Genomic DNA, 21298 nt, shown 5'->3' on the forward strand with positions numbered 1-21298 from the left:
ACAGTGGCAACCCCGTGGCCTCCTCAATGGATTAGTCCACTGAGACAGGCGCAAATCACAGGTGCCTCGAGTGCCATGATAAAAAATAATCTATTTGGTACTGCGCGACTAAAAACAATCTTGGTCGACCAAAGAAAATCTTGGTCGACCAACAGCCTATCGACCAGCCAACCCTACTACAGACCCAAACCCAGCTAATCCAAGCCCAGTTGTAAGGGGCTGGCCTTGCTACACATTCACCATAGTTGCTTGAACCGTGCCGGAAAGGCCAATGTGAAAGGAAAATAACCAAGCCAGCCCAGTTCAGCACAATAATGTGAAAAGGCTAAGAGTGGACCAGGATCACAGCTCTACCACAGCCTTTCAGATTGAGTACGGTCTGGGTATTTTCTGTCTCCTCTCTGGGGTCCTGCTAATCTTTTAATTACAGACTATCACACCAAGACAGACAGGCCGGTCAATGGAAACTGACTTGAGTATAATGGAAAATAATGGGAAATGTGACAAAACAACTAGGCTATGACAAACAACTAACCTTCAACAGAAGGACTGACAGATATGCCAAATGTCTATGTCACCATGCTACGCAAACATGCTAATACTATGCAGTATGCAAACATGTAATACAAAACAGGCCTATGTGGGAGGCCTACACTGTGTACATACATAAGATACATACAAATACTCTGCCTATGTCTATTCGTGGCCTGAAGACGTTCTTTCAGAAACAAGATTAAAATAGACTGCACACATGCATAGCCGCTTATTTAAAAGGGCTTAAACGAGGAGAAGAGCTTTCAGCATTATTAACATCTGAGTGGTCACTGAATGGCCCCGAGGCAGACTGTCTGATTGACAAGTGAATGGCTCAGCAGTACCCTCCTTCCACCTACCTACTTCATCTGACAGTAAGTGAATGGTTCTCAGTTCTCTCCTTCCTACACCAGCTGGAAAAACACCAGCTCAGCTTTAAAGGAGAATCTAGGAAGAATAGCCCACAATGGTTGCCGTTCTCTTTGACCTCTATCACCAGGTTCATTCATTAGGCAGCAAATGGAAGAAACTGCGAAGGACTACCTGGACCAATGTTTTGTTACGATGTGCTCTAATGACCCAGCGCAACTAGAGAGAGAAAACCTCCCAAAAGGATGATGAAACTAAAGCATGGCGCATTCTGATCCTAGACTTCACCTCGGCTGCTGTGCATCAATGAATCCTTCTCCACCTGCTGCAGCAGCCTCCCTAAGGTCTCAGACACACCAGTAACGGTTGCTGGCCGAGAGTACTTTGCACCTCTGAACGTAAATTTGCGAAACCTGAATGTGCACTGATTTTACATGTAGAATTGCGTGAAAAACGCAAGATCCACATTCGGTGCGCTATGTGCGAGCCTTAACAACAATGCTATATCTAGAGTTAATAAAACCTGGTTTAAAATGCCCCCCCCACCCCCATAGCATTCACAGCAGTCTGTTCCTCGTCAAAATCCACCCCAACATCCCTCAATACAATCCTATTCAGTCTAGTTCACCCATAAAAATAAAAAAAATTATGTCAATGAATGTGTGCAAACCTAACTTTTCATGAAACTAAGGGGGGGGAAATATTGTTCAAATACAGCTTTAAATAAACTGCATCCTTCTAAACTCGTCTCTATCTGCCGTGGACATGGAGTGATTTTCAGCCATCTGGTTAGGGTTTTATTTGAGCCCAGAGGAAAAGTCTACTACTGCCCCATTTCTTCTGAAAACATCCCTGGATCTGGGCACGTTCCCATTCTGTTGGCATTGGCAGCTCTAGTTTACTTTTCTTAACAGAAAAACACCATTCAGGCAGCGCGGACACACACAGTGTAGTACCCACCTTGACTGGATGGCGAGATAGATGGTGCGGCGAAACGCGACCAGGTTGACTTCCGTCTGGTCGAAGATGGTGACTTTCTCTGCATCTATAAAAGGAAAACAATCAATAGTTATCAGGATGAAGGAGGGGTTGTATTCATTGTTGCACCATCACAAGTTTGTCATACTATCTGTCTCCAAACAGAGGTCAGTCAGTCTGTCTCACTCTTTACAGAAAGTTATCTAAACTCTTCTTAAATTGTTAGTGTGGGAGGGATGCTGAGCAGATTAGCAATGAACAATGTGGTCCTGTGGCATGGTGCTACTAGCCCACAGGGATAACAGACATGCCTCTTGGGCAGTTCAAAATGTTGATTGGGGACCCCCTTGCTGTGAAATGAAATAATTCTTCTTGAAAATGTGTATTATACTGTATTTTACATTGTATTTGATTTAGTAAATTGTGTATATGCAGGGCTCCCTTGTAAAAGAGACCTTGGTCTCAATGGTGACTCCCTTTGAAAATAAAGGTAAAATAAACATACTGAAAAAAGACTGCACTCACTGTAGTATAAGTCACTTTGAATAAAAGTGTCTGCTACGTGGCATATCTAGAAGGAGAGCAGAGCAGTCAGACCACTCCTTCCTTCCTAATGGCCTTGGTATGTGGTGCATTTCCTTTGCAGATCTGAGCCGCTGGGGATGATGAGATTTCTGGGACAGATAACCTCTGGGACCAACGAGGAGCCAAGGCCGAGGCCACCACCACTGTCCCAAAGTGCTCCCTCTCTCAGTGAGGACACAGAATACCTACTGCAACATCAGTGAAAAGTTCCATGTAGCCTAGCCTATACTTTTCAGGTGTGTTCAGGTGTTGTCTGTCTGTTTACTGTTGTTTGTTTCGATTCTATGTTACTTGTGAGCTGTGGAAAGAAATGGCTCATGAGGGATATGCCTAATAAACGTAATCAATCAGTCATCAATCAATCACTGTCACTATCAAAAGAGTCACATAGACCCTAGTATATGCATATATACCATCTCCACCCTCTTCCCCCTCTTTTTCTTCATCGCCGTCATCTTCATCATCGTCACTTCCATCCACATCTTCTCCAGAGCCACTGCTGCCCTCATCCAGAATCTCTGAGGGGAAAAGAGACAGGCAAATGGCATACTGTATGTTAAAACAATCATCTTCTTCCACATTTTTCGCCCAATAGTTTCCCAAAACATTGTCTTTCACAATAACGAACTGAAATGTCTCCCAATATGTTAACATTCATGTGTTAACATAACTATGTTTACATAATGTCACTGTGACAGTATAATGCAATTCATTTGGTATTGGTAATACAGAATTACTACTCCATGGTAGCCGCAACACTAGCTAGGTAGCAGCATGGCTCCACAACCACTTATCCATTACACTTTACACAGCATTCATTTCAAAGGCAACTGTACTAAGAATGGCCTTATTGCTTCACCTTAAGGCATTTAATTGGCCATGTGATCCTTCAAACTATCAACTCACCCTTCTTAATTGCTTTGTACTTCTCCTCATTCTCCAAGAAGTCTGGATCCATCTTAAAGACATCTGCAAGATAGACAGAAGCACTGTTGTTTTTAATAGCAACCATTCGTTTGCAATTAGTACATTTCGGAGCAATTAAAGTTATTGCAAATGAGATGCAACCAGAAGTAATTACCCATAAAAAACACAAGCACTGTGTATTAAGAGGCAATTCATAATAGGGCTTAATGTGATAACTGCTTTCCTCCCCTCTCTTGCCCCCTGAAGGGATGCTAGTATAGATTTTCAATTAGGACAAGTTTGTCTGTGCTGAAGCTACAGAAAATATGCTTATTCTGTTGAATTGTACAAACATAAATAAATAGCAACACAGATGCTTAGTCTTAATGTCAGTTTTGAAATGTAACCCTCTATTATGAGACTGAAGGAAAGAGAGAGACAGAGACAGAGAGAGCAAGAGAGAGAGAGACCAAGAGAGAGAAGGCAAGAGAGAGAGAGAGACCGAGAGAGCGACTGAGAGAGAGCAAGAGAGAGAGACAGAGACCAAGAGACAGAGAGACCGACAGAGAGAGAGACAGAGAGAGAGACAGAGAGAGAGAGACAGACAGAGAGAGAGTGAGAGAGACAGAGAGAGAGAGACAGAGTGAAAGAGCCAGAGAGAGAGAGAGAGCAAGAGAGAGAGACAGAGAGAGAGACAGAGAGAGAGAGAGAGAGAGACAGACAGAGAGAGAGAAAGAGGCAGAGAGAGAGAGAGAGAGAGAGACAGACAGACAGACAGAGAGAGAGAAAGAGACAGAGAGAGAGAGACAGAGAGAGAGAGAGACCGAGAGCGAGAGACAGAGAGAGAGACCGACAGAGAAAGAGACCGACAGAGAGAGAGACCGACAGAGAGAGAGAGACCGACAGAGAGAGAGACCGACAGAGAGAGAGACCGACAGAGAGAGAGACCGACAGAGAGAGAGAGAGAGAGAGTCAGAGAGAGAAAGAGACAGAAAGAGAGAGAGAGAAAGTGAGAGAGAGAGCGAGACAGAGCGAGAGACAGAGCGCGAGACAGAGCGAGAGAGAGAGAGAGAGAGAGAGAGAGCGAGACAGAGAGCGAGAGAGAGAGAGCGAGACAGAGAGCGAGAGAGAGAGCGAGACAGAGAGCGAGAGAGCGACAGAGAGGGCTGTGTCCAAATATCCATACTTTCGTCCTAAATAGTAGGCTGATTCTGTATGCTGAAAAAATTGAGTATACTTTAAATGCCCGGATGTCATGCTCATTTCGGCTTTGTCAACAGCTTATCAATTAGATATGAGGATGCGCTACCGAAATCAACGAATAGCGGGAAACAACGCAATCACGCATGACGCATTCGCACAATACGAAAATAGAATGTTTAATAATAGTATGTGACGTTTCGAAAATCGAGTATGGTTTAAATGCGAGGATGTTATACTCATTTCGGCTCTTCATCTAGTAGAATTCAATGCACACTTTTTAACAATGCATTGGAAAAGGTGGGCTGCGAGTGACAGGCCCCAGTTCTCTTCAAGTAGCCAACAAAACTAGACTACTTAATAGCGAAGATGCCCGAAGCTTCTGTGGTGGTGTTCTAATGTATGCTCAGTAGTTTTTGTTCTCCTTAACATTTTCACAAGTCTTTATTTAGATTTTGGGGGGATTTCTGTTTTCTCATTGAAAAGTGTTTATTGTTCTCTTGGCCTTCATCAGAGCTTTTAAACTAAATACTAAACCATCTTTTGATTTTTGAATGTGTCAGCACAGGGGACTCGGAATGTGGCTGCGTTATTGATGTCATGTTAATCAGGCCTATTAATTTGAACATTAGTTTAGTTCTGCAGTCTAGGCTACCTATTTAATTTATGAATCAAGCCTTAGCAGTCATTCTGATCTCGTTCCCAATTATCAGTGCTTTAGTTTATTTTGTTGCTGTCCAGCGGTTCTGAATTTGCCATGCACCCATCCAAGTTTTTCTGTGCAATAGTCTTTTGATTTGAACATTTGAAAGTTTTGGTGTGTGTACTAGGCTATTTGATTTAATTGATATTTGTTACAGCACTTTGGTTTCACTAATACATATGTTGATAGAACCTAATTATCTGTAGCTATCTTCAGTCCTTTTTTATATAGGATAGATGGGCTACATGGTCTAGTACGGTGTAGGTCGAATGTGATAGTCTGCCTACAACCAGTTTGAGAGAGAGGTCAAGAAAGATTGAGAGACCGACTGTGATTTCTCTCTTCTCAGAGAACATTATTCGATACTGGGACATCTATAGAGAGACTGATAAGAGAGGAAACACCCAGCTATATCTGTATAAGCCCCAACTCTTAGGGACCTAAAGGACAGCAGGTGAATTGACTGAATAATGAGACAGGGTATTTTTCTTTCTCCCCTGGCAATGAACCATGATGCTGAACACTCAAATTATCACAGTTAAGTCTCAATCTCATTTGCACTGATTTGAAAATACATTATTCGTGAAAACAATATGGTCAATGCTAGTCATTAGGTGGCTTTTACCTGGTCAGTAAAGACAAGGACAGTGGTGAAAGAGCCAGGATGTTAAAGTGATGTTCCAAAGGTTTTGTTTCATTTCAGCCAGTAGTTTTGAAAGTAGTGCTCACGAGCCAAAACGGGTCCCCGAATATTTGTTGTTGTTGTGCAATTTGTATGATACACTACATGACCAAAAGTATGTGGACACCTGCTCATCGAACATCTCATTCCAAAATCATAGGCATTAATATGGAGTTGGTCCCCCTTTTGCTGCTATAACAGCCTCCACTCTTCTGGGTAGGCTTTTCACTAGATGTTGGAACATTGCTGCGGGGACTTGCTTCCATTCAGCCAAAAGAGTGAGGTCGGGCATTTCACTGATGTTGGGCGATTATGCCTGGCACGCAGTCGGCGTTCCAATTCTTCCCAAAGGTGTTCGATGGGGTTGAGGTCAGGGCTCTGCGCAGGCCAGTCAAGTTCTTCCACACCGATCTCGACAAACCATTTCTGTATGGACCTCGCTTTGTGCATGGGGAATTGTCATGCTGAAACAGGAAAGAGCATTCCCCAAACTGTTGCCACAAAGTTGGAAGCACAGAATTGTCTAGAATGTCACTATGCTGTAGCATGAAGATTTACCTTCACTGAAAGTAAGAGGCCTAGCCCGAACCATGAAAAACAGCCCCAGACAATTATTCATCCACCACCAAACTTCACAGTTGGTACTATGCACTCGGGCAGGTAGCGTTCTCCTGGCATCCGCCAAACCCAGATTGGTCCGTTGGACTGCCAGATGGTGAAGCGTGATTCATCACGCCAGAGAACGCATTTACACTGCTCCAGAGTCCAATGGTGGCGAGCTTTACACCACTAAAGCCGATGCTTGGCATTGCGCATGGTTATCTTAGGCTTGTGTGCGGCTGCTCGGCCATGGAAACCCATTTCATGTAGCTCCAGACGAACAGTTCCTGTGCTGACTCGGTAGTGAATGTTGCAACCGACAGCCAATTTTTACGCTCTACGCGTTTCAGCACTTGGCGGTCCCATTCTGTGAGCTTGTGTGGCCTACCACTTAGTGTATGTTACGAATTCCAACTCGTACAATATGTTACGAATTTGTAAGTGCTTAGGATCTGGGACTGCATCTTTAACTGATTAGGCCTTCTAGCTAGGGGGTATTCAGTATCTCTTATTGGTTGTAGTCCTCTAGGGGTAACATATGTGTGAACTGATCCTATATTCTATTGTATATAGTATCTTACTCAGTATATCTTCCTGGTTGTAGTCATCCTCTAGGGGCAGCATGTGTGTGAACTGATCCTCTTCCTCCACTAGGTCCAGCCCCTCTGGGACGATAGGGTGGTCCTTAAACCCGTCCTTCCTGATGGCAAACATCACCTCGATCATGTACTGCACACGCTTGTCTATCTCCGACTCGTGAAGGATGTTACGCAGCCGCTCGAAGATGGCTGAAAACAGACACAGACAATGTTTGAATCATAGAAATATGATTATGATTATATTTCTATGGTTTGAATTTGATACCAAGAAAAATGCAACATAAGAGCACCAAAAATAAGATCACCAGAGAAATCAATCAAGAAATCACTAGATTTCTCTGAATGAGCTGTGATAGACTGCTAAAAGGATTCTGTAGCTGTGATGATGGAACTGATGCTTCAATCACCCACGCCTGTTCAAACTGTAAGAACAGAGCGGAAGTGTTGTGTATTGCTATGCACCATTGATGCCTCTAGGTGAGACCTCAGTGTATTGCTATGTACCATTGATGCCTCTAGGTGAGACCTCAGTGTATTGCTATGTACCATTGATGCCTCTAGGTGAGACCTCAGTGTATTGCTATGTACCATTGATGCCTTTAGGTGAGACCTCAGTGTATTGCTATGTACCATTGATGCCTCTAGGTGAGACCTCAGTGTATTGCTATGTACCACTGATGCCTCTAGGTGAGACCTCAGTGTATTGCTATGTACCATTGATGCCTCTAGGTGAGACCTTAGTGTATTGCTATGTACCATTGATGCCTCTAGGTGAGACCTCAGTGTATTGCTATGTACCATTGATGCCTTTAGGTGAGACCTCAGTGTATTGCTATGTACCATTGATGCCTCTAGGTGAGACCTCAGTGTATTGCTATGTACCACTGATGCCTCTAGGTGAGACCTCAGTGTATTGCTATGTACCACTGATGCCTCTAGGTGAGACCTCAGTGTATTGCTATGTACCACTGATGCCTCTAGGGGAGACCTCAGTGTATTGCTATGTACCATTGATGCCTCTAGGGGAGACCTCAGTGAGTTTGAGGCCACACTCCTTGAGGAAGCTGATGGACACCTCCACGCTGTCGTCTGTAGGTCTCTCCAGGAGCAGGGTCAACATCTCTAAACACAGCACCTCATGGGCCTGGGCGGGGAACAAGGGAAATAGGATGAAAACACTGCGTGTGTATGTGATCTAGCATAGCCAATAGAAAGAGGACTTACCACATTCTGATTGACCAGGTGGGCAACAAACTTTGATGCCGTGAGACATTGTGCCTGAAAAACAAGGACAAAAAATCATTTTGAGTTCAGTTGGTAGAGCATGGTGCTTGTAAGGCCAGGGTAGTGGGTTCGATTCCCAGGACCACTCATATGTAAAACGTATGCACACATGACTAAGTCGCTTTGGATAAAAGAGTCTGCTAAATGGCATATATTATTATTATTGTATATTTAACTACAAAGAGTGGCTCAGATACATTACAACTCCTTATTCTCCACAATATGTAACAACATTTAAGTTGTTTTAGTTCAAACATCTAGTGCATAACAGTATGAGCAAGAGGAGCCAAAAAGGCCAACATGGGCTTGTCAGGTACACATGATCTCTTAAATGAGGCAGCAGTAGCGTCTGGAGCAGCCAGTCACCTTGTCGTTCCTACGGTAGCCCTTGCGGAAGTTAAGGATGAGTCTCTTGAGGATGAGCTCTCCTATCTGAGGGAACTTGGAGTTGATGATGGCTACGACCGCAGCATAGACGTGGGTGAAGGTGGCCGAGGCGCTCTGGGCCTGCAGGGTGGACCTGGCCAGGAGACCTCTGTAGAGCAGACACACAGACAGACACACACACACAAACAAACAGACAGACAGACAGACATGAAACACACACATTAGTGATCTGCACTTGTATGAAGCTAATCTGTCTCAAAGCTCACTTTAAGAAACGTGAAATGTTTCCGATTGACATCTTGGAAAGGTCCCTCTTGTAAAAGACATTTGATCTCAATGAGAATAGCCTGCATAAATAAATATGAAATAAATCCATTAGAAATCTCAGTCCATTACCTGCCCCTGACGATGTTCTCCTGCAGCAGTTCCTGGATGATCATGGCGATGTTGGATACGTTCACCTTGTTGATCAGACCATTGATGGACTTCTTCAGAGCCTCCCAGCTCATACGCTGGTAAGCCAGACTAGAAAGAGGGGGGTAATAAGTAAGCTCTTTGAAACAATTGGCAAGACCTACTGTATTTTTTGTGTATCTGGACTAACTGGTGTGATGGTTGTCCTTTGATTAGAAAAATAATTGTAATACATGTTCCCTGACAACACTGCGAATTTCAAAATGGTCTTGTCAGTATATGTGCAATAAAGTAATAAAAACATTGCATTTCTACAGCATACAGTCACTGAAGCAGAACATATTTCAAAGTGCATTCCTAAGCAATGCCACGACCTACACTAAACACTACCTCAAAACAGTTAATAGACCGGGTCTGAAATGTATCTGCATTCCCCAGTTCCACTCTAGATTAAGGGACAAAGTAGCACCTTTAAAAGGCATTAGTAGCTAGGTTTCCATCCAATTGGCGACAGATTTCCATGCAAATATTCTAAAATCCACATAAAGAAAATATGCGCATTTTCCCACAAGTGGTGTGTTTCCACCTAACTGGCTTGTTGCGGATAGAAATCAGTGCGTGATGACATAGTTCACACAAAATGTACTTTTTCGCTTATGTTTTCATGTACCGAATAAAAATCTAAAGTTTAATGTGTCTCCATCACATTTTCAACTCTTGATTTTGTCACAAACACTGTTGCATTAAATAGCAAATGTGCACTCTAGCCAACAGCCCAGATACAATGCGGGTAGGCTGTGTGGGTAGGCTAGTCTATATGATGAGATTATTATGGATAAGAGCAAAAATATTGAATTTGTCCAACGGCAGTCAAGCATCAATCATCATTTCACCAGAAGAAGACCCTCGATATTTATTGGAAAGCAGCATCAAGATCACCGTGCACTTTCACCACCCTGTGAAGTTAATCATAACTTATTTCATCTGTAGCCTAACAAACTGCATGGCTTCCCGAGTCGTAGTGGGAGGACCACACACCATATCATCCCGACTCCAAGTTTACCTCGATATGATGGTTATTATATCAATATTTGTGCATAAAGGAGTTTACACTGACATTTCTCGTATAATTCATTTTACCGACACAAAAAGATCCCACCATGTCAAACAAATATATTATCTATTGGCATTAATAAAATTGTACCGAAACTTCCTTTTTCCATCATAGCTGTCGTGATTTTTTTATTTATTTTTTATACAGGGTGACTTTACTTGGATGGAAACGTGGTTAGTAACTGGAAACTTTCCCTGAAATAACAAAAACTCCTCCTGCATCCCCAGATTAGCTGGTCTGGGATAGTGTTGATGGTGCTGCTTTATTCAAGGCCTCTAGTGTGGGGCTCTGTGTGTGTGGGGGGCTATGTGTGTGTGTGTGTGTGTGTGTGTGTGTGTGTGTGTGTGTGGTGTTCTGTGTACTCAGTGTGTGTGTGTGTCTAGGCTCTGGGAGGACAGGATAGTCCTCCCATCTATCCTTCCAATCCCCTTCATTGCCCTCCTCTGCCCCAGAGGATCTTAGTGAACCAATCTCTACTTCATTATCCATGTCACCTCCTTGGCTATGTCCCAAATGGCACCCTGTTCTCTTTATATTGCACCTTCTTTTGACCAGGGCCTGTAGGGCTCTGGTCAAAAGAAGTGCACAACATAGGGAGCCATTTGGGACGCACATCTCGTCTCAGGGCGCTTGGCCTCAAGGAGCGAAGATGCTTGTCCAGGAGATGAGGTTAGAGGTAGGTGACTGTGTGAAAACACCTTGAGTGAATGTCCGAAATAGCATCCTATTCCTTATATAGTACTCTGCAGGGATTCCCTATATAGCACTACGTAGGGAGTAGGGTGCCATTTCAGACACAGCCACAGATATCCACACCTCTCTCAGAGAGTCGGCTGCTAATTTTAGAGCCTGGCTCTGACACCTAGCTCCCTCCAGACTAAAAATAAATATATATTGTGTCGTCATCCATTGATTTCCTTGACAGCTCGGAACAAACGATATGGCATTTGAGCCTGATTGCATTTCATTATATATATATATTTTTTTACCCCCTTTTCTCCCCAATTTCGTGATTACGATCTTGTCTCATTGCTGCAACTCCCCAACGGGCTCGGGAGAGGCGAAGGACGAGTCATGCGTCCTCCGAAACATGACCCACCAAACCGCGCTTCTTAACACCTGCCTGCTTAACCCGGAAACCAGCTGCACCAATGTCTCGGAGGAAACACTGTTCAACTTATGACGAAGTCAGCCTGCAGGCGCCCGGCCCGCCACAAGGAGTTGCTAGAGCGCGATGAGCCAAACCATCTCCTAACGCGGACGACGCTGGGCCAAATGTGCGCCGCCCTATGGGACTCCCGGTCACAGCCGGTTGTGAAACAGCCTGGGACCGAACCCGGGTCTGTAGTGACGCCGCAACACTGCAATGCAGTGCCTTAGACTGCTGCACCACTCGGGAGGCCTCAAACCGCGCTTCTTAACACCCGCTCGGTGAACCCGGAAGCCAACTGCACCAATGTATCGAACCCCAGGCTGTATTGACTCCGCAACACTGCGATGCAGTGCCTTAGACCGCTGCACCACTTGGGAGGCCCTGCATTTCATTATTTTATTGAAATCGTCATATTTAATTATTTCAAAGAAATATGGTCAAGTTTAATTCTCGTTTTGTGTCAACTACACCATCCCATCATGATGTACAGTGAATATATTTGATCCCCTGCTGATTTTGTACATTTGCCCACTGACAAAGAAATGATCAGTCTATAATTTTAATGGTAGGTTTATTTGAACAGTGAGAGACAGAATAACAACAAAAAAATCCAGAAAAACGCATGTCAAGAATTTTATAAATTGATTTGCATTTTAATGAGGGAAATAAGTATTTGACCCCTCTGCAAAACATGACTTGTAGTTGGCCACCAGGTTTGCACACATCTCAGGAGGGATTTTGTCCCACTCCTCTTTGCAGATCTTCTCCAAGTCATTAAGGTTTCGAGGCTGATGTTTGGCAACTCGAACCTTCAGCTCCCTCCACAGATTTTCTATGGGATTAAGGTCTGGAGACTGGCTAGGCCACTCCAGGACCTTAATGTGCTTCTTCTTGAGCCACTCCTTTGTTACCTTGGCCGTGTGTTTTGGGTCATTGTCATGCTGAAATACCCATCCACGACCCATTTTCAATGCCCTGGCTGAGGGAAGGAGGTTCTCACCCAAGATTTGACGGTACATGGACCCGTCCATTGTCCCTTTGATGCGGTGAAGTTGTCCTGTCCCCTTGGCAGAAAAACACCCCCAAAGCATAATGTTTCCACCTCCATGTTTGACGGTGGGGATGGTGTTCTTGGGGTCATAGGCAGCATTCCTCCTCCTCCAAACACGGCGAGTTGAGTTGATGCCAAAGAGCTCGATTTTGGTCTCATCTGACCACAACACTTTCACCCAGCTCCTCTGAATCATTCAGATGTTCATCGGCAAACTTCAGACGGGCATGTATATGTGCTTTCTTGAGCAGGGGGACCTTGCGGGCCCTGCAGGATTTCAGTCCTTCACGGCGTAGTGTGTTACCAATTGTTTTCTTGGTGACTATGGTCCCAGCTGCCTTGAGATCATTGACAAGATCCTCCCGTGTAGTTCTGGGCTGATTCCTCACCGTTCTCATGATCATTGCAACTCCACGAGGTGAGATCTTGCATGGAGCCCCAGGCCGAGGGAGATTGACAGTTCTTTTGTGTTTCTTCCATTTGCGAATAATCGCAACAACTGTTGTCACCTTCTCACCAAGCTGCTTGGCGATGGTCTTATAGCCCATTCCAGCCTTGTGTAGGTCTACAATCTTGTCCCTGACATCCTTGGAGAGCTCTTTGGTCTTGGCCATGGTGGAGAGTTTGGAATCTGATTGATTGATTGCTTCTGTGGACAGGTGTCTTTTATACAGGTAACAAGCTGAGATTAGGAGCACTCCCTTTAAGAGTGTGCTCCTAATCTCAGCTCGTTACCTGTATAAAAGACACCTGGGAGCCAGAAATCTTTCTGATTGAGAGGGGGTCAAATACTTATTTCCCTCATTAAAATGCAAATCAATTTATAACATTTTTGACATGCGTTTTTCTGGATTTTTTGGTTGTTATTCTATCTCTCACTGTTCAAATAAACCTACCATTAAAATTATAGACTGATCATTTCTTTGTCAGTGGGCAAACATACAAAATCAGCAGGGGATCAAATACTTTTTTTCCTCACTGTAGGCTATAAAGTATTTCCAGTCTAGCAGACACCAGCTGAACTCACCTGCTCTTGTCAGTGATCTGAGCCTGCATCATGCGTAGCTTGGCCGGGGGGATGTAGGCTCCACCAGTCCGGGTCAGGATAGGGTCCAGTTCCTCCTTCTTCTTCTTCACTGGCGGTTCCTCTGCAGCAGGGTCCTTCTGAGCTGGAGAGGGCGATTGGCCCCTCCTCCTGAACTCAGCCTCTCTGTCCCGACTCGACCGGCGCTCATAACGGTCGTAATATCGGTCTCTGTCACGATCATCGTCCCTTGACCTGTGGGTGATGCAAAGGCATCTCCATATATCAATACTGTAGTGATCTTCTTAAGAATGAAGCTAGGGCAAGTCTGAATGTGGTCTACTCTAAATTAGTTGTAAACACAATATAGATTTATCACATTTGATTTAGAAAGCCCTTTTTACATGAACAGTTGTCACAAAGTGTATTAGAGTAACCTGGCCTAGACCCCAAAGAACAAGCAGAAGTGGCAAGGAAATACTACCACAGATGAAAGAAACCTCAAGTGGAACCAGACTGTGCCATGTTGTTTCCGTACCTGCCGTAACCTCCTCTACCGTAGCGCCGATCCCTCTCCTGACTTCTGGAACGGGACCTGGAGCGGGACCTGCGGCGATCATCATCCCTGGATGGACCAATGAGAAACAAAATTAGTGTTGCAAAATTCCAGATTTGTTTCCCAGTTGGTGGACTACCAGGATCAGGAGGGAATAAGCAGGGGGTGAATCCTCCAACTGGGATTTTTGGAAAATCTATGGAACTTTGGAATTGGGAAAGTTGAACGTTTGGAAGGCCTGGAGAGTAAAGGATGACTTATAGCTCTTTTTTTTTGTGTCATTTAGCAGACGCTCTTATCCAGAGCGACTTACAGGAGCAATTAGGGTTAAGTGCCTTGCTTAAGGGCACATCAACAGATTTTTCACCTAGTAGGCTCGGGGATTTGAACCAGCGACCTTTCAGTTACTGACACAACACTCTTACCCACTAAGCTACCTGCCGCCTCTTATCTGCAGCTCTACAGAGTTAGTCACTCACCTGTCATCTGGGGTGGGGCTCCTGCCTTTGTTCACACTCTGGTCATCTGGACCATGCTGGAACACAAAACACAACATGTCAGAATCCCCTATCTGGTCAGTGTCTGCAAACACATTCCCACACTGCACACTTTTGTATTTGCATAACGCTAACAATGCAAATACCAGCTTAGAGGGCCAGTTTCCCAGACACAAATGAAGCCTAGCACTGGACTAGAAAGCATGCTCAATAGAAAATCTCCATTGAAAATGCTTCTTAGTCCAGGACCAGACTTTTCAATCCTTGTCAATGAAACGGGTCACTGAATGTGGCTGTGTCAGTCACTCACCACGATCTGTGCCACACTGCTCTTCATCCTGCGGGCCACTCCCTCATCACTGTCTTCCTCACTGCTCTCATCGTCAGAGCCACTAGACTCCCCCTCCTGGCTGACACTGGCATTGGATGGGACCCTACTGCCCCTGGTGGCTTTGGAGCTGGCTACTTCGGGACTTCCTAGAACTACGGGGGCCTCCGATCCAGGTCTGGCCGCTCTGAGGCCTTCGTCTCTGGGACTGGCTGCAGGACTATCTGCCCCCTCTGGTGCTTCCACTGCAGACAAAACACAGTTAGGTTAATAAGTGGCTTTTCAGTTCCACATGACATTGTAGGATTATGAGTGTAGGTCTATTTGTCCAAAATGAAATTGGCAAACTCATATGTGTCTTAGCTTCATCACGCTTGCCTATTGTTGAAAATAGTGAATGTGTTGTTAATGAAAGTGGGATATGAACATGTGTCTTGTGTCTTTTAAAATATAGACCATCTACATTCAGACCACAAGCAACCAGCAAGCAAACGAGAGTGAACTTTAAAAATGTAAATTGACATTCAGTTAATGCTCTATATGAGAGACCTAACTGAGCTGAAGGCTTAAGAGCAGGAATAATTGATGAAGTGCACTGTAGCAGCCTGCTGTGATGGATGCCTTATTGGACCAGTGACTCGTCCTCAGTTCACGTATTTCTGACAGTTGGCAGATTGAGTAGACTGTGGCAATATTAACTTATCATGCCGTTATTACAGCTAATCTGTTAAAGAAACAATAGAGTAGAAATTAAATAGTTATACAATTAAATTATTTAAAGTTGAATATTGCGAACATTCTTTCAAGTTCTGTCTAATGCGTATAGTAGGGTGTCCACCCACTCTGCCCAGAGCGGGTGGAAACGCACTTTGGTGATGAAATTTCACATTTTACCAAGACAAATATGATTATTCATGTTCTGAATTGTTCAGTGGGGTCTTTCTCGAACATATCATTAACATTGATTATATCCAAAAAGTCAGATTTCGTAACCTAATACATCCGATAAAAAGCACCGAGCTCGGTTGACATAGGTTACTCGTAACAACTTGAGGATTTTACATTGTGTGATCGTCGTCTTCAAAGTTGTTTCCGCGGGTCTCAAAAAGCAAAATTAGCATGACAAGAGCTGAATTAAATGTAAAAGGCTTTGAAAATAAAAAGCTTGGTATTAGTCAGTACTCCGTTGACATTTCACAGACATACGCTTGTTTTTGTGAGAAATCTTCTAAAAGAACAGGAATTTAGAATTAATATGTGAAGTGTATACTAAAATATGAAAATACTACATGTCATGTCTCAAAATCGTTATCCATCTTACCTCTATATATTTTTTTTTCCTGCCAATTTTGTTTAAAAAAAATATCCTCTGGCCTACATTGATTTAGTCACCCTAATTCTGGCCATCCTACAAGGGTAAAAACTCCAATAACTTTTGAACGGATTAAGAGAGACATGAGGTTTGAAACTTGGTTTTCATAGAGTATTATCAACCCAATTAACATATTATTTTACCCATTGGTAAAAATATGCGTTTTTGATTGGACACCCTAGCTATAGTGAAACAATCAGCCTACAAAATAGCTTGAGGGAAAGATTGAGAAGCATCCATTAAATCCATACAGTAGCTGCAATTCCAAATCCTTGAGGTGTGCCTTTCAGGCAACTGCAATCTGTGCTAAAACTGAGTCAAAAGGTCTCTGACAGCAATATCCACTTCTAGATGCTAACAGCACTGCCTCACCAACATTCACTGATATATGATGCATTGTTGAAAATTGGCTTTCGCACTTTCTGATTTGTGTAATACCAATTAAAATGTTATTAGGTTGATACTGACAAATAAACAGTAAACATTCACTGACACTATTTGCAACCAAGACAGTGAGAACATCCCGTCTCCGTTGTGCAACAACAACAATAGCAGCATAATTCCCTCCCTAGACTGCTGTGGGGGAAATGCAACAGCTCTAAGGTTCTATCCCAAATGGCATCCACTTCCCTATATAGTGCACCACTTTTGACCAGAGCCTTACGGAACCTGTTCATAAGTTATGCACTACATATGGAATAGGGTGCGATTTAACACACGCTCTAACTCAAGGCAGCCAGAGTAAGACCCTGGGTGTTACAGGGGATCTAGTTAAAGGACTATCAGTAGCAGGCAGCACATTCTGCGCTCTGGCACTTTTCAAATGCCCTTGGGTGGATGTCGGGAGGGTTGTGTTGCCCTCTCCGTCTGTATCCCTCTTTCTCTACCTCCTATTCCCATTCCCTCTCTCTCCATCTCTATCCTCTCTCGCTCTATCCTCTTTCGCTCCGTCTTTCTCCCTCTCTCTCGGAGTGGAGGAAGGATTTGCAACAGCTCAGCAGAAGGGATGATTGAAAGCTTTATCTGGACAATAACACAGACTCAGAGAGCTGCTAGGCTGGAACTGTCCATCTGTCAGTGATGAGGATGAGAGACCAGGTAAACAACGGAAGGGAGATAGCGGTAATGGAGGTTATTGGGACAAATCCAAGTTCCAACAAGGCTGGCGAAAAAAGATATGATTTCTTCTAGACATAATCTGATCGTTGATAGCCTAGTTGTTCATTTTATACCACTAGTCAGGTTTTATTTTTTAAGTGCTAAGATCATACATTTTAGAACAAAGGTAACTTTCTAAAAGTTTATCTAGGTCCATTACATATAGTTGAAGTCGGAAGATTACATACACCTTAGCCAAATACATTTAAACTCAGTTTTTCACAATTCCTGACATTTAATCCTAGTAAAACTTCCCTGTCTTAGGTCAGTTAGGATCACCACTTTATTTTAAGAATGTGACATGTCAGAATAATAGTAGAGAGAATTATTTATTTAAACTTTTATTTCTTTCATCACATTCCTAGTGGGTCAGAAGTTTACATACACTCAATTAGTATTTGATAGCATTGCCTTTAAATTGTTTAACTTGGCTCAAACGTGTCGGGTAGCCTTCCACAAGCTTCCCACAATAAGTTGGGTGAATTTTGGCCCATTCCTCCTGACAGAGCTGGTGTAACTGAGTCAGGTTTGTAGGCCTCCTTGCTCATTTGTAGGCCTCCTTGCTCACACACGCTTTTTCAGTCTGCCCACACATTTTCTATAGGATTGAGGTCAGGGCTTTGTGATGGCCACTCCAATACCTTGACTTTGTTCTCCTTAAGCCATTTTGCCACAACTTTGGAAGTATGCTTGGGGTCATTGTCCATTTGGAAGACCCATTTGCGACCAAGCTTTAACTTCCTGACTGATGTCTTGAGATGTTGCTTCAATATATCCACATCATTTTCCTTCCTCATGATGCCATCTATTTTGTGAAGTGCACCAGTCCCTCCTGCAGCAAAGCACCCCCACAGCATGATGCTGCCACCCCGGTGCTTCACGGTTGGGATGGTGTTCTTCGGCTTGCAAGCAGCCCCCTTTTCCTCCAAACATAACAATGGTCATTATGGCCAAACAGTTCTATTTTTGTTTCATCAGACCAGAGGACATTTCTCCAAAAAGTACGATCTTTGTCCACATGTGCAGTTGCAAACCGTAGTCTGGCTTTTTTATGGCGGTTTTGGAGCAGTGGCTTCTTCCTTGCTGAGCGGCCTTTCAGGTTATGTCGATATAGGACTTGTTTCACTGTGGATATAGATACTTTTGTACCTGTTTCATCCAGCATCTTCACAAGGTCCTTTGCTGTTGTTCTGGGATTGATTTGCACTTTTCGCACCAAAGTACGTTAATCTCTAGGAAATTGGTCCCAAGGATGAACCAGACTTGTGGAGGTCTACAATTTTTGGATGATTTCTTTTGATTTTCCCATGATGTCAAGCAAAGAGGCACTGAGTTTTAAGGTAGGCCTTGAAATACATCCACATGTACACCTCCAATTGACTCAAATGACGTAAATTAGCCTATCAGAAGCTTCTAAAGCCATGACATCATTTTCTGGAATTTTCCAAGCCGTTTAAAGGCACAGTCAACTTAGTGTATGTAAACTTCTGACCCACTGGAATTGTGATACAGTGAATTATAAGTGAAATAATCTGTCTGTAAACAATTGTTGGAAAAATGACTTGTGTCATGCACAAAGTAGATGTCCTAAACGACTTGCCAAAACTATAGTTTGTTAACAAGACATTTGTGGAGTGGTTGAAAAACGAGTTTTAATTTACATTTGGGTCATTTAGCAGACGCTCTTATCCAGAGCGACTTACAGGAGCAATTAGGGTTAAGTGCCTTGCTCAAGGGCACATCGACAGATTTTTCACCTAGTCGGCTCGGGGATTAGAACCAGCGACCTTTCGGTTACTGGCACAACGCTCTTAACCACTAAGTTACCTGCCGCCACAAATGCCTAATGACTCCAACCTAAGTGTATGTAAACTTCCGACTTCAACTGTAGGTGTAGATTTAGCAGGGCAAATTATCTTCAGGTAACAGAACCTTTGTTTATGAGAGGAAAAAGTAATTTCCACTCACCATTGCTCTTCTGCTGTGCCACATTGTTCTCTCGCTCTCCTTCCTCTGATGGGCTCCTGCTGCTGCTCCTACTCCTCCGGGGCTGATCCATGCCACTGGTCCTGGGAGGCTGGAGGAGGAACAAAGGACACACAGCTGGTTTAGCCTACATGGAAGGATGGCGATCTGAACTGAAGCTTGATGTTATGGTGTATGAAAGCAAAGGGCCTGGAAACAAATGATAATGCAAGCTACTCCGTGTACAACCAACACCTCATAGAGCAGAGACATTACATACACAGGAGCAGGCGACAATATGATTACTGAGATCATGTTGTAGGCCACTGGGCACTGGCTGCCACTACTGGAAGGAACTGAAATCAGAGGCTGAAGTGGAGAGGTTATATAAACACACACACAGGTTATAACAAACCTGAAGGAAGCTAAATTATGCTGCAGTTAGTTATGAGGTTATGGGGATTTATTTATTAGACTGGGGCACATAAACAACCAATATATGCACCAGCACCATCTGTATCTGCAACCACAACGGTATAAGACACTTGCCAGACAACCATTCTCAGTTGCCTCTAGTTATCCCTGTTATGTGTTGCTGAGGCACGTCTCACTGGGCAGAACCAGTCCCTGGTGGTGATGGATAAAGTAGGGAGCTGGGTAGGAAAGAAAGGGGCAGCTCTAATAGCCACAACCCAAGAAACTACGCTTAGCTGCTATATGTTTTCCTTTGCAGAAGTGAAATGCTTCATGAAATTACACGTTGCTTTGTTTTTCCACCAACATTCCAGTACATACTGTGATCTAAGGTTAAACAGATATTCCCATTTCAGCAAACTGCTGGGAATCTGACTATGAACTTTTTACATGGGGGAGACGACAGTCAGCCGATAGGTAGACACTGCCGTGTTTCTCTGTCAATGTGTACACAATACAAATATTAGCGAGCGACACATTGTTGGCCACGTTTAGCAAGAGGTTTTGACTGAAACGCATATCATTGTTGTCAGCTAGCCTGTTGCAATCCAGCGTCCCACCTTTCTGTTATCATGGTTTATGTGGCGTAGTTAGCTAACTTGGTCAGCTAACGTTGATATGACGTGGCGTTAGCTATCTAGATAGCTGGTGCTAGCGATTTTACTTGATCCGACATTCGAACAAGCCATCTAGATAGTACCTTGCTGCATCGAAACGGCAGCTAACATATTGCTTCTTCGCTATAGCGTTAGCTGCAAAGGCGCTCTCCGCCATGTGTGCCGCTTTCTTCCATGTGGGAAGCGCGGCAGCTAGCAAGTTAGCTAACTTTACTAGCCTGGCTAGCCGACAGTACAAAAGGCCCGCTGTAAGTAGCATATAAAATAATTAAATACTTAGAACTTCTAACTAATACTGTCGTATTCATTTATGGGCTTTTGTCGTTCGTATTATTATATATGGGTACAAACTTCTAGCTACCTCTTCTCTAGAATTTGGGCTTAGCTCCACTGCTAAATCGTTGTCGTTTGTCTCTGTAGCCATTTTCTCCCTTGTCCTCTTCCGCAAGTTTTGCTACGGATAGCAGTAAGGCCCAAAAAGAGCGGACATACACGTCAACGCGAAATCACAGAGACTCATTGGTCTGGTGCTATTTGAAAGACAACAAATCAAACACCAAAGTATGTTTTTAAATAGTTTTTGTTGTACTCATTTCTTACATTTCTTTGCAGCAGCATGATAAATAGTAATAGCCTACTTACTACTACAGTACAACCTGTACAATGCACATTTTCACAGTCAAAATAAAGAAGTTGTTTATAATTCATTAAAATGTATCTGATTGGTCTCATTTAATGTATTTAATAC

The 21298-nt window shown here is 43.6% G+C and overlaps 1 protein-coding gene across 1 annotated transcript in view; it reads right to left on the reverse strand.

Annotated features, from left to right (window-relative positions):
- LOC311130079 (pre-mRNA-splicing factor CWC22 homolog) overlaps positions 1–21010 on the reverse strand; it is a 50369-nt gene extending 29359 nt beyond the window's left edge. The window contains exons 1-14 of the mRNA XM_084162733.1: positions 20912–21010; positions 19463–19571; positions 14947–15209; positions 14619–14674; positions 14122–14208; positions 13587–13838; positions 9224–9352; positions 8807–8975; positions 8381–8434; positions 8165–8300; positions 7139–7345; positions 3373–3435; positions 2880–2984; positions 1864–1948 (exon numbers count right to left, since the gene is read on the reverse strand). Of these exons, the coding sequence (XP_084018859.1) occupies positions 1864–1948; positions 2880–2984; positions 3373–3435; positions 7139–7345; positions 8165–8300; positions 8381–8434; positions 8807–8975; positions 9224–9352; positions 13587–13838; positions 14122–14208; positions 14619–14674; positions 14947–15209; positions 19463–19571; positions 20912–20974 (1778 nt within the window). The 5' untranslated portion in view covers positions 20975–21010. The remainder of the gene's footprint in view (positions 1–1863; positions 1949–2879; positions 2985–3372; positions 3436–7138; positions 7346–8164; positions 8301–8380; positions 8435–8806; positions 8976–9223; positions 9353–13586; positions 13839–14121; positions 14209–14618; positions 14675–14946; positions 15210–19462; positions 19572–20911) is intronic.
- Positions 21011–21298: the final 288 nt, after the last annotated feature.

The sequence above is a fragment of the Coregonus lavaretus genome, assembly GCF_964263955.1.
Source record: "Coregonus lavaretus genome assembly, chromosome: 5".
Taxonomy (NCBI): domain Eukaryota; kingdom Metazoa; phylum Chordata; class Actinopteri; order Salmoniformes; family Salmonidae; genus Coregonus; species Coregonus lavaretus.